At 34.0% G+C, this 18,423-nt stretch overlaps 3 protein-coding genes across 10 annotated transcripts in view; 2 read left to right on the plus strand and 1 right to left on the minus strand.

The window, feature by feature from the left end:
• Nucleotides 1-7,702, plus strand: part of LOC136040848 (ovochymase-1-like) — a 51,472-nt gene extending 43,770 nt beyond the window's left edge. For both annotated transcript variants that reach the window (XM_065725213.1, XM_065725214.1), the window contains exons 12-13: nt 1,155-1,288; nt 7,457-7,702. In XM_065725213.1, coding sequence (XP_065581285.1) covers nt 1,155-1,288; nt 7,457-7,633 — 311 coding nt within the window. In that variant the 3' untranslated portion in view covers nt 7,634-7,702. The remainder of the gene's footprint in view (nt 1-1,154; nt 1,289-7,456) is intronic.
• A 6,721-nt stretch (nt 7,703-14,423) lies between these two features.
• The window catches only part of LOC136040871 (uncharacterized), a 685,992-nt gene continuing 681,992 nt past the window's right edge, over nt 14,424-18,423 (plus strand). The window contains exon 1 of the mRNA XM_065725262.1: nt 14,424-14,522. The gene's annotated coding sequence lies outside the window, so the exon portion shown is untranslated. The remainder of the gene's footprint in view (nt 14,523-18,423) is intronic.
• The window catches only part of LOC136040869 (frizzled-5-like), a 445,049-nt gene continuing 443,229 nt past the window's right edge, over nt 16,604-18,423 (minus strand). For all 7 annotated transcript variants that reach the window (XM_065725259.1, XM_065725258.1, XM_065725260.1 and 4 more), the window contains one exon: nt 16,604-16,760. The gene's annotated coding sequence lies outside the window, so the exon portion shown is untranslated. The remainder of the gene's footprint in view (nt 16,761-18,423) is intronic.

Here is an 18,423-nt window from a genome sequence, read left to right on the forward strand (position 1 = left end):
GAAATGTAATATTAAAGTTACGCATTAAAATATAGCTTCAATACACTTTGGATAATTCTCAAACTGAATGCCGTGAATTGACGTTATATCAAACGTTATAAATATTGATAGCTTTCAACTAGAAAGTGAGAAATTTGAGATTGCACTAAACAGAAGCCGAAAACCTTCCTATTTTCTATGAAAAACAGCTTGGAAACAGTCACCTATTTGGAAGTAATGAGAAAAATATTTGAAGACGCTTTTTCAGCAGTTTAGAAGTGGAATGTTACTATAATTTCTTGAAATGTTGTATAAAAAGCGACTGTCTATTGAATATTCCTATACGGTTCGATATACTTTAGATAAAAAGTAATAAGCCACGGCTATGTAAAAAGCCGGAACTAAAAAGCCACAAAAATCTGCCATAGCCCGATATAAGACAATTACTTATTGCGTGGACGTTCTTCAATTTTCTTGAAATAGTGATTACTGTGTAAAACACTGTGAGGACTATTACTCCCAACCACTATCTATACCAGTACATGAGCCCTTCTTAAGTCACAGTTACTACTTTTCTGTTTATATTACCAGCGTTTGGATGTCAACATTTGGACAATTTATGCTTTTGGACGTACCTTAGAAACATTTTTTTATATTTATAAATATATGTATAAAAATCGATAAATATATTATAATTATATATTATAAATAGTTAAATATAGTTTAAATATTTTTTGAAACCTTTTTACTTGATGTGCTCTTAATTTAATAAAATGCAACCATACCTCTAAAAGTAGGGGCTAATACTTAAATTTGATATCGATATATATATTTTTTTAAGTACTAATTCAAAAAGTACCAGTTTTTTATTTTTGAGTATGCAAGAAAACAGCAAAATATTCAGGACAACCTCTTGTCCAGATTACTGGGATTTAAATTAAAATCTGACGACTATTATAATTTTTTCAGTGTGCAGACTTGTTTTACCGACTTAGTCGAGAGGCATCAGAATTATTCGAAGATTTATTTTTTAGACTTCATCTAACTCAAACACCGTGAAAATTGATTTTTTCCAACATTTTTAAATCACGTCTAACGCATGTTTTCAAAAAAAACGAGTGAATGCTTGAAAATTTTGCTCCAATTTTTAACATTCCGATAATTCTTTTTTTTAGATGGCAACATTGCTGATCGACTTCGATCGGTCGATATTAAGATCATAGAGAATAATGAATGTGACCATTTTTTTGGAATTATGACCGACACAATGATGTGCACCTCTGGTGAAGGAGGCAAAGGACCGTGTGGGGTAAATAACTACTTTTCCTACTTGTGCAGCTAATAATTAATTACTACTAATTAATTAAAGTAATAATTAATAGTAATAGTATTAGTTTACTAATTAAGTAAAGTAAAGTAGTAATTACTACTAATCAATTACTAATTAATTAATTATTACTACTATTAATTAACTACTTGTGCACCTGCAAAATAATTACTTGCATTTTTTACCTAAGGATAAAAGTAGTTAAGTTCAAGTCTGTCCATTTTGTTTTGGGCAGACTTATAACGCCATCTACCTATCTCATTTATTTTAACATATTTAAATTTCTTACCATTGAATACCGTGAATAATATCGTCCTGTGGTGACGCAGTGGGTTTGACCTTAGCTTGGTAATACGGGACCCAGAGATCGAATCATGCTGCAGAAATGCACTGCAGGGCCGACGCATGGACCTTAGTAGTCAAGAAGCGTCATTAATTTGATATAATACAATACAGTGAATAATACCATAAAATAAAAGAGCAGAAATGAACATAACAATTCATAACTTTCAAACACGACCCTTTTCGAAAAAGAAAAGGAAATACGGAAAACACTGATTTTTTACTCTTATCTTGAATTATTCAGATTTGCCTGTACCAATTTCATACCACCATACTTTTTGAATCAAATCTTCCTTTTATCAAATCAAATGGTTGCCGAAAGTTTTATTTGAAGGAGGTGAAACAGGGGGAACAGGGGGAGGTGAAACAAAATAGACAAATAATAGCGAAAACTAAATGCATTATCAGTGAAATAGTTCAATATTACGATTTAATCGAAGATCATCCTAATGTACGTAACCGGATGACGTTTCTAATTAATGTCTGTCCTTTTTTTTATTAATGACGGTTTTAATTAACGGTGTTTAGTACACGCAACTGATCGGTAAAAGAGGAAATTTTGCTTTCATTAAAGATGGTGCTGAAGAGCTATGTGCCTTCATAGCTTCCATGTGCCATGTGCTTCCACCATTCGTTTTTTCCAGCCACATTGTAGGGAAGAAGTGATCGTAAGAACCTGGGATGGGACTCAATTGACTGAAAAATGAAAGTTGTATTGCCTTTTTTAGGAGTTAATAGTGGTGGGAGGGTGACCAGACTTCATTCCACCTCGTAGTCCCCCAAGACATCTGATAAAAATTTTAGATTTATACTTTCCTGAGATTGAACAAAATGTTTAATAAAGATGCCTTTGGGAATGACATGAAGACTGCTGCGCCAAAGGAAGGGGTCTTAAAGTATAAAATTGCGAATTGTTTACATATATGTTTTCTAAGTTCTTATAGATATCATCTTTTGTGTCAAGTGGCTCGAAATTTTGGGGATTGTTCTCTGGGTCAAAAGCATCAAAAACCTTATTTGAAGAAGGCCATTAATATATTTTTCAGTTTCATCTGTTAATTGATAGTAATTTAGGTTGGTTTGAAGTTTGAATCAAACATTTCATGGTAATGACTCGGCCCAACAGGAACTGAACTTCTAACAACAGGAATTTCAATAATTATTAATGCATTAAAAGAATTTTCCTTTTATTCTGGTCCCACAGATATAAAATCCCTTACGTTTAATCTATAAAATTCCTTACGTTTAAGTACACCCATCAAAAGCTGATCCTGAGAAACTTTGAGAAACCATAAGCCTGACCCTATGAAACTGAGAAACCCTGAGAAAAGCCATAGCCCTGATTTTCAAGAAGAGAGAAACATTCCCAAAAAGTCAAGTAATCTTAATGAAAAGCGCACACTCGGATATAGCGTATCAGAAAACCCCTTCTGTGGAGGTTCAACCACAAATGTCAAATTATGTATTTTTCGCCAGAAGAAATATCAGGGATATCTGTTTTTTTCTTCCCATAGGGCTAGTCGTATCTAACCAATGGTCCTGAAAGATTAAGAGAGGTCTTATTTGAACGTACATTGATATTTATAGTGCCATTTTCACCGCCATTTTTTTATTTACGCTTTACTGAAGACGAATTATGTTACAAATTTTGTTTATATTTTTAAAACATTGAACAATAAAATAGAAATTGAGAGTGAATTAGAATCCTGAAATGCTGAAATTCTAGGAAAAAATATTCCTAGGAAAAAATTCTAGGAATAAAAAGGTTCAGTTTGGCAAAAAAATTCAGAAATGGGTTAAGAACCTAGTCTAACCCTATTTGATTAACCAGTCACCATCAAACCCTTCATAAAACTGAAAAACCTGGCTGGCAACGCTGACAAAATCCAAGGAGAAAAAAAGAGTGGTTTGGAACATTCACCATTTTTTTATTTTATTTTTTATTTTTGCACCGCCATTTTTTTATTTACGCTTTACTGAAGACGAATTATGTTACAAATTTTGTTTATATATTTAAAACATTGAACAATAAAATAGAAATGAGAGTGAATTAGAAGCCTGAAATGCTGAAATTCTAGGAAAAAATATTATTATATATCAGATATTTAGTTTATTTTCATAGTCCGGTCATCTCAATTATTTTAGCGACTTATTTTTTATTTTTCGTCGTTTTTTTTAGAAACAAAAGCACAGTGTTCAAGATAAAAATAGTTTTCAATAAAACTTAAGTGACGCAATAGGCTTTACACTTTTACTGTTATGGAAGGAAGAATGATAAAGTAGCAGGACTCCTGTTTGTAATTTTTTGTCGTTTTTGGTTTGACTTGTATTTTCAGTTTAATTTTTACTCATGTTAAAATTTATTTACTATTCTCTATATGGACCTGTTATCTTTATGTTTGCTATGATTGTTAATTTTATATCTATTCGTTTTAGGTTTCATTAATTCTTTTATATCATTTTTGTCGCTTTGAGTTTGAATTATTACATTAATTCATTTCTGCTGGTATTAAATTTAATATGGCTCTTTACTTCTTCTGAAAAAAACTTCTTTTTCAGATTTTCTTTTTTTTTTAATTGATGTTTCAACGTAAGCTGACAATTTTGCTATCATTCAATAGTTGAGATTCAACTCACACATTTATGAGTTGTATTTTATTGAAACAAATTTATTGATATTTATTTACAGTCTTTGGTGGTCAACTGCAATGTGGATTGCTCTTTCAGTTAATTTTTCTCCTAGCCACCACCTTATGGTGTAGTGGTGCTAGTCATCTGGCTCCACCCTGCTAGGAATAAGCTTAACATATTTGATTCAAACTTAGACCACTAAAAACCACCGTTGGCTCCATTGTTGGTTCAATATAATAGCCTTCAATAGATTTGCTGGCAATTCAAATAAAAACAGCTGTAGGCCATATTTGAAGCTGTAGGCCTTCAAATGTGGCCTACAGCTGTTCTTATTTGAAGCTGTACCTTTAGTATTTTATTTGATAGCCTCAGGCATTTATTTGATAGCCTGAAATCGTCAGGCTACAGGCATACCTGAAATCGTCAAAACATATCGGAATTTTAATTCGCTCCAATAGTTAATACCATAACTAAGTATAACTTAAGATAACTGCCTCTGACCTAAGTTTAGGAGCTCGGGTGCATGTACGTCGGCTTAACTTGTCATACACTGCACCTGGAAGAGACCTCTTTAGAAAAATGATATGGTAGCCACTTGGTATCCTCCCAGCCGAAGAGTATCAAAATTAAAACTAGAAGTTCACTATCGCGACTTATGCCACTTTTAGTATCATTATGTTTACAACTCTGGTCAGAAAATGGGGTAATAATTATAAAGAGAAGACTAAAAAAAAAGTCTCAGTTCAGCGCACAATCTGCTACAAAGCAAACGCAAAATAACACCTCTTCCTTTTCACGTAAACACCAATAAAATGGGAAAAGGAACCAATAAGAAGTAGACATGACCAATGGACGTAATCAATTAAATAATGATAGAAGGAAAGAAACTCAATGACTTGAGAAGCTAAAATATAAACTATCTAGTTGAGCAACCTGGAATTTGGTGACTCTTCTTCTCAAAATAAAGAAATTTAGACGTAATTACATAACAAAACACAACTCCAGATAGGGTCATTCATACCTCTGTAATTAAGGATAGCATACAAAATTTGCGAACGAACAAAGAAGAAGAAAGGCGTTTATATGATAGATTAAATTAAAAAAAAAAGTTTTTTCGACTGAAAGTAAGGAGCTACATTAAAACTTAAAACAAACAGAAATTATTGAGGGGGTTCGAGCCACCTCATATTTTAATGTTTTAATTTTTAAATTTTTTAAAATTAAAATAAACAATAAAAATAATTATTAAAATAAATTTAATAAAATAAATAAATTAATAAAAAAAACATTAAATTTTAAATGTTTTAATTTTTTCCCTCATTTTAAGTTTTTATGTTTCTTTTTGCTTGCAGTTGAAAAAACTTGTTTTTTGTTTAATTTCTGATCGTTTTTTAAATAATGCTGGGAAATCCGGCGTTCCTGCATGGAAAATTCCCTTCCCCCTATGAAAAATTTCTCCATGGAAAGATCCTCGCACGTGAGCGTGGAAGTGGGCCTGGCTGCCCTCCAGTTTTTTTTCACTTAAAAGACCACTAAAAGTTTTAGTTTCCGTTCGAATGAGCCCTCACGCTATATTCATGGACCACTGGGTCGATGCAATCTTCCCTGGAAAAAAAAACAAAAAAAAAAAAAAAATAAACACGCATCCGTGATGTTTTTCTGGAGAAAAAAAATCCATATTTTGCACATATGAGCTTGAAACCTCTACCTTTACAGTAGGGTTCATTAAGATTCTATGACCTTTGGGGGTTTTTCCCCTTTTTTCTAAAATAAGGTAAATTGTCTCAGGCTCGTAGCCTTTGATATATAAGACTAAACTTGAGGAAACTTATGTATTTGAAATCAACGTAAAAGTTCGACTCTTTTGATGTATCTATCGGTATCAAAATTTCGCTTTTCAGAGTTTCGGTTACTATTGAGCCAGATCGCTTCTTACTTAAAGTTCGTTACCATGAACTGTTGATACTTGAATGTCCTATAGCACCCATAACCACCTTCAAACATTTTAAAAGATTTTTAAGAGGTTTCTCATTGGTTAAACAAAAATGTGTTTGACTACCCAAAGTGATTAAAATTTAGATCAAAATTTAAGATTTTCTCATTTTAAATTTAAGCTATAACTTCAAAAGTTTTAAAATTTAAATTAGACAAGTTTATATCTGATTTAGAATTTAAGTCACAACTTAAAAGTTCCTTCTACTTAAGTGTTATTGTGACATAATTACAAGAGACAAACTTTTGAGCAAAGTTACAAAGATGGCTATAAGGATACAAGCTATAAGGATGGCTGTATCATATTTTAGAAGAAATATTTTGGATTCCTCAATCGAAACTTTTTTAGTCCAGAATATAAGAATTGAAATAGTATCTTACCCGTTTCAAAATTTAGCTTAAATTTGCAATAGAATATTCAATTGTGATTTGACTATTACGTAATTCCTTTTTCAGGTGCCATATAATTGGAATAAATTGGAATAAGTGCCATATAATGGAATAAAAGTGCCATATAATTGGAATATGGACCTTTCCTTAAACTCTAGATTCGATCGTCGTTCGCAAGAAGAAGCATAAATTGCTTTGACAAAAAAAAATTAGGAAAATGCAACAGATATTGCATATTCATTAACTTGAATATTACTGACCGAAATGTCCAGATTTTTGAAAAATAACAGTCATATGATGAAAATTAAAGTGGGTTTAAAAGGTAGTTTAGGGCTTGTAGAAAGATCTATTTAACATTAATCGTATGCAAACAATTATGTCTGCAGTACATAGTTTCATATAGCTGGAGTATTTGCTTAACCACAGTATGAGTATGTATGAGTAGTAGGGAAAAGTCCTATACTCCCCGTTAAAGATTTTTGAAACACATTAGTCTAGACCTCTCTTCATGACTCCGCCTCTTCGCGCACGCGCAATGACAAATGTTTAGCGCATTACACATGCCAAGAAGCAGCTAAACCTTTTGCTATGACGTACTGGGACCTTCCCAGTCAGCGCGCTATGATGTGTCATTTTCGAACAAACTTTTCGCTGTTGTTAATATATGCTTATACTGTGTTACTTATTACAGCACGGAAATATCACTGTGAATGTGAATTTTATATTTGGTGAAAACCAAGCATAAAATTGTCGATTTACCATCATGGTTATAATCAAATAATATTTTTTCCTTAGGGTGATTCGGGTGGTCCAACTATGATTTTACAAGAAGATGGCTCTTACGTTCAAGTTGGAATACTGGCTTTTGGTGCGTTAGCTGGTTGCGAAGAAGGATATCCCAGTGGTCAAGTTCTCTTATCCTGGTACCTTGATTGGATAGAATATGTTACGAAAGGCGAAGTTTTTAAGTAGTTTGAGACTATAGCTTTATGTGCTGCTATATGTTTATTACCTAGATATTAAATTTTCCGAAATTTCAAACTATTTTTAAAATTCTGACATTGAATAACTTTCAAATATTTTGCTTTACTCTAATGTAATATCCAGGATTTTTTTTTTTGGGGGGGGGGAGCAAAAAACTTAAAAATGCATCAAAAATGTGTTTGTATTCATTTCTGTTACGTTTTTTACAAGTCACACAAATATTTCGGGGGGAGTTCAAGCCCTCTAGTCCCTCTTCCTGGATACGACTTAACATGTAGTTTTTCTTACTATAATTTTTTGTCACATATGCTAAATTTACTAATTAGAATCCACTTACGTGTTCACGGAAGAATGAAAAGAAAAAACTTACAATTTCTGCAATAACTACTCTGGATTCTTTTTTAAGTTATTTCTTCTCAGGATTGGGTAAATTCCTGCCGTGTAAATGACTGAGTGACACAATGGGTAGAGTAGATCTATTATACTTTTCTAGATTGGGAACAATTTTCGCATATCCAAATTGTATTCTTTTAGAAATATCTGTAACATCACGCTGACACAAACTGGAAGGATTATTAGTTAGGATTATGCCCAACCACCGCAAAGAATCAGCAAAATGAATCGAGAACGTAATCAAAATTAAGAGAAACGAACAAGTTGAAGCCAAAGATAGAAAATCAGACATCTCTACGCCCTTGCCACAACTAGACTGCCCAGTGGACATTTCGCTGGTTTAGATATCTTTCGGGACTACCTGCCGACACTCCGTCTCGGATTCTTTGTGACTTAGAACCAAAAAAAGCCCATTACGACTTAGAACCAATCAGCAGTGGCTATAAATGTCCAAGAAGAAGGCTCATCTGGTTGAATGACAGTCTCGGGAGATTCCTAGACCAGACTGGAATTTCGCAGTCTCATGCGGCCCTTGTTGAGAAGGCTGACAACGTTCTCAACGCAGCTCCGGCTTGATGATTAAGCAAGTAAATAACCACTTTACATAATCCCCTAATAAAATTATGTCAATTAGAAAAAAATTGAAATTAGACATTTTCCAAAAAAGAAATAAACGGAAAATAAAGGGATATATTAAAACTTTAAAAAAGCAAAAATAAAATATAACAAGTCAAGCAAAACGAAGAGAAGTTGCTATGAGTGAATTAGCGAAAACAGGAACAAACAGAAATTAAAACGAATAACCACACCGAATTTGAAAGTAATAGATACTAACATGGATGAATGTATAACACGAACACAATTAAAATGAATCCTCGAGACATACTTAAAGCCATTGAAATTGCCTGTACAAACAGGGCTGCAGCCCCCTTAACCTGTTCACAAACCGGAGTGTCATTTGCACTTACCTCTATATAATTTGAATAAATGTTTCTTTTCTATCATTAAGATGTCACTCACTTAAATACTCAATCCTCACGCCAGGGTGGTGTTGGGAGCGTCGTCAGCCTGATCCGGAATTCCAGCCTGATCCTCGAATTTCCTGAGATTTAAAAGGTTGAATAACCAAATATTGGTGAGACAAAATCTCTTTTGATACGAAGCTGTAAGTAGGTTACTCGTCAGAGCCTAATTTGGCAATTTACTTTTTTTTTCTATCCTTTTAAATAAGTGTTCTCTACTAATACTACGTGTTCTCTACATTTCTCAGTTTCCACTCGCAGATAGAAGAACCGCTGCTGTTAAACCTTATTGATTATGTTATTGTAAACCGAAGACTAGCAGGATCAATACAAGATACTAGGGTATGTAGGAGTGGTGTTATTGATGTTAAAAGTAAAGATCACCATCTATTAGTGTCTAAGGTTAATTTAAAGCTGAAATCTTGGAAGGGTAACTACCTCCCGAAAAGTAGCGATGTTGGTAGACTCCAGGATGAAAATTTGAGAGAAACTTTCCAGGAACAGTTGAATGTTAAACTTGAGAGTTTAAAATTTGACAATGTGGAAGATGGGTGGAATGATTTTAGAAAAATAATCTGTGAAGTTGCTGATGGTGTCTTGGGGAAGAAAGACTGCAGCTAGGAATATTAGTGAAAAAGCTTTATGTTTAATAGAGAGTAGAAGGGGTTTGTACAAGAGCCATCTGAGGGATAGATCATATGAAAACAAAAGGAGTGTAAAGAAAGTGGATAAAGCATTAAAACATGAACTAAGGGGGTGTGAAGTGGAGGCCATGGATAAAATTACCAAGGATCTGGAAGATGCAGCTAGACGGCATGATAGTAAAACATTAAACTGGCATGTCAATAAACTGAGAGGTAATAGTCAATCCGGACTAGTCCCAGTTAAAGATAGGAATGGGGCCACAGTTAGTGATAAGGAAAGAGTTAAAGAGAGATGGGAGGAACATTTTGAAAATGTTTCAAACGTATATACAGTTGCAGGAAAAGATATAGATGGTAATGGAATACCTTGGATGTGAATGAAGATTTGTTTTGTGAAGAAGAATTAGCGACAGTACTAAAAGGATTAAAAAATGATTATGCTCCAGGGGCTGATAATGTGGTAAATGACTTTCTCAAATATAGTTACTCTGAGGTTAAAAATGAGCTGAGGTTAGAGATTATGAATATGATATATGAAAAACGGGAAGTACCTAATGAATTTAAGATAACCTTAATTAAACCACTTTAAAAGAAAGCTGATATGAGTGATTGTCGTAATTATCGAGGCACTAGTCTGGTCTCTGTAGGTAGCAAATTACTTAGTAATATGATACTTTTTAGACTGAGCGATGCTGTAGACAAAGTTTTAAGAGAAGAAAAGTGCAATTTTAAAAAAGGTAGAGGATGTGTCGACCAAATTTTCACTCTCAGGTTAATAATCGAGAAGTGCATGAGCTGTCAAACACCTTTGGTCCTCAGTTTTATAGATTATGAGCAAGCGTTTGATTCTGTTGATAAAAGAGCCTTAGCTAAGGCCTTATCCTTGCATTGTATACCAGACGAATACATTAAAATCATTAGTGCTATGTACAAGGATAACACTGCTGCAGTTAAGGTAGGAAATGAGGTTAGCAGCCGGTTTTGTATCAAGTCAGGAGTTAAGCAGGGTCGCGTTCTATCCCTCTTCATATGATCATTTTCATGGACTTTGTCTTAAGGAGCACAGGAAAGGCGATTGGGGAACACGGAATCAAATGAGGAGGAGAAACTCTCATGGACTTAGATTATGCTGATGATTTAAGCATATTAGATGAAAGTTTGAGCAAAATGAATGAACTTTTAGAGGTTTTGCGGGTTCAGGGTGCTAGAATAGGTTTGAAAATTAGCGTTAAGAAGACTAAGTCACTAAGGCTAGGAATAAGTGAAGATGAAAAGGTGACGTTGGGGAACGAAAAGATTGATCAGGCGGGCAGCTTCACTTACCTTGGTAGTATTGTTAGTAAAGATGGTGGGAGCAGTGAAGATGTTAAAAGTAGAATAGCCAAGACGCAGAGTGTTTTTTCACAGTTAAAAAAAGTTTGGAAGAATAGGAAGATAATTCTGAAAAATAAGATTAGAATATTGGAAGCTACAGTGATGACGGTGGTCAAATGTGGCTCTGAAGCATGGGCACTCCGAAAAGCAGATGAAAATTTACTGGATGTTTTCCAGAGAAATTGCCTACGGATTGTTCTGGGTACCCGGCTGACTGACCGTATTTCAAACAGCAGGTTGTACGAAACATGTCGTTCAGTCCCGCTTTCTAGCGCTATAATGAAAAAAAGGTTGAGATGGCTAGGCCACGTTCTGCAGATGACAGATTGCCGAAGATTGTTCTTTTTGGAAAGCCGTCTGGGGCTAAACGGAAAGCAGGTCGCTCTCATCTGGGGTGGAAGGATGTCATAAATAAAAATTTAAAGGAAATGAAAACTTCCTGGGAGGGTGTGAAGAGGGAGGCCTTGAATAGAATGGGTTAGAGGAGGAGCGTGCGTAGCTACGTTGGTCTCAAGCGGCTTGGTGCTGCGGCGACCTATTATTATTAGTAGTAGCAGTAGTACTGGTAAGTTTTTGGACTTCCAGGGGATTTTTAACGGGCCCCCCCCTCCCGAACGGAAATTCTAAATGTGCGACTGCTTTGAGATAATAGCTCAACAAAATTAAGGAAATTAGTGACTCTACCGGTTGGTTATCTAATGACTCTTCAACTCGGCCAGAGATGCTAGCTGTCTAGTGTGATAATTTTGTCTAGAGAGAGACAGAATTATTGATATGGATCTACAAATTGTCCAAACTATCTTCAGCAGGTGACCAGAAATTTCTTAAGACAGAAAACGAGTGAATTTCAGCACAGAAAGCAAAAAACAGCATTTTTCGAGTCAATTTCAGTATAGAAAATACAACAGTACAGCAAAAAAACGGTGAGCAAACAGTAAAAAGAGTTGGAGTTGCTGTTGGAGTCAAACAGAAAAAAACGGTGAGCAACAGTAAAAAAAAGATGGCTTGTATTTTTCCAAACTTCGGGCTCAGCATTTTGTATCTCTTGTCACTTGTTTGACTCCAAGCCCAAATCCTGTTTTGAATAAAAAAAATAATTTAACTGCAAGAAAAAGTTTACTGAATGTGTACCCTTACGTGAAACATCACCATTGCTAATCGCCATTGCTTTCAACTGCTATTAAAAATAGATTAAAACTAGAAGTAGACTTCGAAAGCCAAAAGCTATTGATCAACTACTAAGTGTACAACTAGTTTGTGAAGCAGAGCGATGAGAAACAGACTAAATGGAATAGTGGCAATTATTGTGTAGGTGGCTAAACAAAATCTCACATTTCAAGGAAGCCTGTCAAAGTTGTATACAAAAAAATAATGAAAACTTCCTGGGCCTTGTTCAGTTGTTGAGCAATTTTATCCAATGACGATGAAACAAGTAGGCAGTAGAAGAAGAAGAAATAGAAAGGCAAGTAGAAGAAGGGTAGTATCGCACACAGATGCTATAGTAGGTTTCCGTACACAAAATGAAATAAGATGTGTCTTAATGGAGGGGGTAATAAAGCTATTTTAACTCCAGATCACTTATATACATTTATATACGTGTGCTGCGCCTTGGTCTGTTGAAAAATTATTCCCAACCTTTCTTCCAACCTAAACTCTGAAAACCTCCAAGAACACATTTATTTCGTTAAAAATTTAGTTTGGACTTTGGTCTTAAGCTTAAGCCTGTATAACCTAAGCTGAAGAAAGGTTTCTTCAAAGTTTTTTCCCAGCCATTTGATAACACACTCTCATGTATCTTTCGTGATGGCTGTTTAGGCGAAGGCCATCAAAATAACCCTCTTAAAAGGAAATGAGATTTGTATCCTGGGTGATACAACCCTGCCAACTCAAGACTAGTCACCAAACTTCATATTTTACCTTAGCCACAACTATTTTACTATTGTTATATCAGTATAAACTTTTAAATGCTTATCTGGTCCGCCATACATTGTAAGGCCTTAGCTATCAGCGATATCAGAATTAGCTATCAGCGCCTTATAGCTATCAGCTGTAAGGCCTTAGCTATCAGCGATATCAGAAGCCTGTCTATAGCGTGTCTTAGTCTAATTAATATCATCATGCTTCGTAATTTGATTCTTGTAAAAATCGAGCTATATGCTTCGTAATTACCAAAATCTTGTCACTTTTTCCTTATCATCGAATTCAATTGAAAATTTCCTTTTTGTGCAGTTACTTTCTCTCTTTTTCAGGTACCTTACTAATAATCTTTAATAACGCAAATACTCTGCCTGTCTCTTATAAATTCTTAAACCACACTAGCCTGTCGTAATGTAAAATAAATAAACGATAAAAATGGGGTTTTTAAGGCCAAACGAGAATACTGAACAAATAAACAAAGCGAATATTTCCAGAAAACAACCGCCTCCCTTCTTCAGCACGAAACGAAAAAATATATTCACGGAAAATGCCGAAGAAAAAAGTAACAAAACAACCGCAGAAAGTCAATGTGAGGGAAACAAAAGAAAACAATGAAAGAAAAATTAAAAGATAAATGAAATTAAATAAATATCAAAAACAATAGGAATTGAAAATCAAATACCTAACAACTATAAAGCAATTCATTGGCCAATATTTGCGATTTGCACAAAATTCAAAAAATTATGAACTGCCATCAACGGATACTAGCGAACAACTGAGAAATAAAAGAAAACATTCATTCACTCAAAACAAAACGAAACATTTAAATAAGTTGGAGAACTAGGTCGTCTGATTTCCACGTTGGTTTTTTCTTCGGCACTTTCCTGGGATGTATTATTTCTTTTCGCGCTGAAGAAGAGAGAAGTTTGTCCTTTTTTCCTTTTTTTAAATCTCTTATAATATTCTTCTTATTACTAGTCCAGTTCATATTTTTATAGTACTGGAAGCGTTTCCTGTACGACTTGGAAACGCTTTCTGCTTCTTCTTAAATTGATTCTATACACCTCTAGGAAAGTGAAGCTGGATACCTTATTTCTGGTATTATTTTCAAACAGGCCAAAGGACGTGGAAGACCAAGCCTATTATTGTGAAAGTATTTTGTTTTTTTAAGAATGAAGAGGGTCAGTTCTTGCTGCAATTTGGAAGTGAGGTGGATAGCCATAGCAGACGTAATTTACTAGTTTTTTGCTCCAAACATCATCTTCTCTTTCCACTTTCCCATTTTCACTTACCAGCGATTTTCGAGACGTTCAACCGTGCTAGAAACTGTTTCTGTAAATCTCGCGAAAACCGGGAAACTGGTCGGAAATTGAAATTAAGTTACAATATTCGCCATCTATTAGGACGAATTCAATTTTAAATACGGCCAAAGAATTCAAATATAAAGAAATGCGGTTTGGATCTTATCGTTTCACAGCTTTCCAATGAAACTAAAAAATTCCTTATTAAATAACTAGTTGGTCGTTGGTGAGTTTCTTTTGAAGTTATTTTGAACCAAAAAAGTACTGGCCTTATACTTTTGAATATGATCTTAAAACTATTGCAACAGTCTAGGCATTTACTAGCCTATGATTTGCAGTGTTTCATTTTGATAGTTATTTATCCCTTATTTACTGAGTATCCCATATTTTTATTTGGTAAAATTCAATTTTATTGACTTCTTGCTATATTAGAAAGGTGTTAGGTTAGGAAAATGAAACTTTCAGGGATGGGTCTACAGGCTAAAGTAGGCCTATGTCCTGGGAAGGTATTTTGAAGTACCTACCTCCACTTCTTTTCCCTCTAGAGAGACCTGAACTTTGATGACCTTCAAAAATACGTGTTATAAAAGTGAAACCTTGCAAAATAGATCATCTGCTTGAATGAAGTACAACAAAATTATTTTCAGCTTCACAACTTTGCTCAATCCCAATTTGTAAGATTTTAAAGATATGTACATACATTTCCTAAATTTTGAAAAAACATTGATATGGCTCAGAATTCTACACAAATAACAGAAATAGCATTTCCAGAACTAAAGGCAGAGAAAAAGCAACTGGTAACTGAAAATTAAGTTAAAATGTTGTTTTGTCAAAATTTCAATAGGTATAGACCTGTCATGTAGGTAAATTTCAGAGCTCTCTAGAGGGAGAAAGAGTAGAGGTGGGTACTCTAAAATACCTTCCCAGGATAAACTTTAGCCTCTAGACCCATCCCTGAAAGTTTCACTTTCCTAACCTAACCCCTTTCTGAAATAGCAGGAAGTCACTCAACTAGAATTTTACCAAAGTAACTTTATTGGGTAAAAGACCATTTTTCTTTGGCATTTTGAAAAAGTAGAGATGGGTATTTAGACCATCCCTAGGCTATCTTACCACAGCATGATGTGATGTGAGCCTGCTTTCTCTGTGAATTTTTCAGCCTGAAATAAAAATTTGGAATAATGTGATAGAGGTAACTTTATAGGGTAAAAGACCCCTTTTTGAGAAAGAACACTTTTCTTTGGTATTTTAGAAAAATGCCAAAGATATACATCAAAATAAGATAATTGGTATTTCCAAAAAGAGGTTCTTGTAGGTAATACAATGAACTAATAGTTTCAATTGTTTGATTTTAAATAATTTTAATAATAACCATATTGATGCATAGCTTAGGTTTTTAGCTATTTGTTGATATATATGATTCTTCTTAGTACCTGTCTGTGTGGGTTTCTATGCCTATTTGACAATGCCTGATGTGAAGGTGTTTGTTTTACATAATTTGGCTCAAGTGGACACTGCTGTTTTACCCTTCTTCATTCTGTTAAAAAGAAGTACTGACAAAGACATACAGTTCATTCTGTTAATAAGCCATAGTCATTATCATATATGACTATAGTCATCTTATAACTATAGTCATATATGACCATAATGTTAATTATCATAAGTCATTAGTGGTTTATACCCATTCTCCTGAAGGAAACACTACACAATTTTGAAAACTACTTTCTAAAACAATTCTAAAGCTACTCAAATACAACTATATCCTAAAATACTTATTGATATTGCTTCCTAAGGGACATCAGTAAAATTACCCTCCCTTAACTAATGGTCAAATATACACTCCATAATGTAGGCTATATAGCCTACACAGTGAATTTTATATAGCCTGTGTTTTTTGCCATATATGCTACTTACTTGTTTGTTATTAAATCAGTTTGAAGGAAAAAGTTCTATGTAAATTTATTTCTTGATTGTTCTTTAATTCTCTTTCTAAATTGAATAATTCTCTAAGGCAAATATATTTTGAACCATTAATGGGGCCTAAAAAAAGTGCATTTATAAAATTAATTAAATATAAAAAAATTAGCCTGTAAATGAGGTTTTAAAGAACTTACAATGTTTCAGTGTCCTGTTACCAACAAAGAAAAACATTGAATGGCAAGGATATTTGCTCTCATTCCCTGAAAATTTTACTGTTTCTATTTTATCGTTTGTTTCCAATTTCCATTTGTTTCCAATTTCCAATTTTATTGTTTCTACCATTTACTCTGCAGTATCCTAAATCTGTTTGCTAAAACATAATAAGAATAAAAAATCAAATATTTATTTAGGAACACTCGTATATTTTAAATTAGATACTCCAAATTATATCAGCCAAATAATAATTAGCAGTCAATCAATCTTTGCCACTTTAGCACTCGTCTTGATGTGCACCAGGAAGGAACATTTGAGCATCCATTGCAACCTGAAAAAGAGGAAACAGTTTTTAGACTACATGCTTTCGTTACTTTTCTCTGTTACTTCTTTGTTATCGCAGGTTTTGTTACTTATTGTACACTGTCCATTTAAATGATCATGGTTGAGGCAGTAGCTGCAACCTACCAAAGAACAAACAGAGGCCAATAGTAACCAGGAATTAAAACATGTTTAAATAAACCGAATATTGATAAAAATTTACCATTGGTAGCTGATGCAAGGATAGTACTATTATCTTGATTAGTTTTAATAGTAAAATGTTATTTTGAAAACCTATCTATGGGAATTTCGAAAAACCGCATTAAAAAGTCTCAAAATACTAGTCTCAAAAATGGCATTGGGTCAATATTTTTGTTACTTTTCTCTATTACTTCTTTGTTATCGCAGGTTTTGTTACTTATTGTACACTGTCCATCTACATGATCATGGTTAAAGCAGTAGGTGCAACCGACTTCAGAACAAACAGAGACCAGTAGTAACAAAAAAAACAACTGACTAATTACAAAAATTTACCATTTAAAGCTGATTCAAGAATGGTACTAATATCTCGATTAGCCTTAATAGTAAAATATTATTTTGAAAACCAATTTATAGGAATTTCGAAAAACAGCCTGAAACCCCTCAAACAATGACATAGGGTTAAGACAAAAAAGTGCACCATTGGAATCGCCATTGCTGACAACCCCATATAAGACTATTAGCCAGGCTTGAACAACACTTTTTGCATGGGTAGTATTGATGTGTCCTCTTTTTATTCTTCACTGCTTGCAGGGCATTGCAATATCATAGATAGGTGTTCAAGGGCTCATTAAAAGGAAATTTCTGTACCTAGTGCCTTTTGTAACTATCTAAACATAATATTCAAGTAAAATACAATATGTTATATACAATATAATTTTATATAATTCTTAGCAGCCACGGGCTCGTTGGCAGGTCTGTTAAGTCGAAGTCGTGGAAGTTGAATCGATTCTAAGTTACTGGTGAAGTAGTCCAAGTGGTTAGAAATGAAGGCTAATGTCGAAATTGTCAGCTTTCAGGATTTTGAATCATCTTAACATTTCTCCAGTTTTACAATGAACAAACCTATTTACATTCTCGGCTCTAAATAAACCTTGAATTTTGGGATGTCGTGCTAGATCTGTAACTTCAAAATAAATTAAGTTAAATTTGCACCTTCGGGATAGAAGTCGGATTTGAAACTTTAGATAAATGTCGAGCTAGATCTGTAACTTCAAAATAAATGAAGTTAGTGTTGCACCCTTGGAATAGAAGTCGGATTTGAAACTTAAGACAGATGTCGAGATAGATCTGTAACTTCAAGATAAATGAAGCTAGATCTGCACCTCGGGCTTGAAGCTTCGGATAGATGTCGAGCTAGATCTGTAACTTCAGAATAAATGAAGTTAGAGTTGCACCCTTGGAATAGAAGTCGAATTTGAAACTTCGGATAGATGTCGAGCTAGATCTTTAACTTCAAGATAAATGAAGTTAGATATGCACCTTTGGAATAGAAGGTGGGTTTGAAGCTTCAGATAGATGTCGAGCTTGATCTGTAACTTCAAAATAAATGAAGTTAGAGTTGCACCTTTAGAATAGAAGTCGGATTTGAAACTTCGGATAGATGTCGAGCTAGATCTGTAACTTCAAAATAA

This window comes from Artemia franciscana, chromosome 21 (genome assembly GCF_032884065.1).
Source record: "Artemia franciscana chromosome 21, ASM3288406v1, whole genome shotgun sequence".
Classification (NCBI taxonomy): Eukaryota; Metazoa; Arthropoda; class Branchiopoda; order Anostraca; family Artemiidae; genus Artemia; species Artemia franciscana.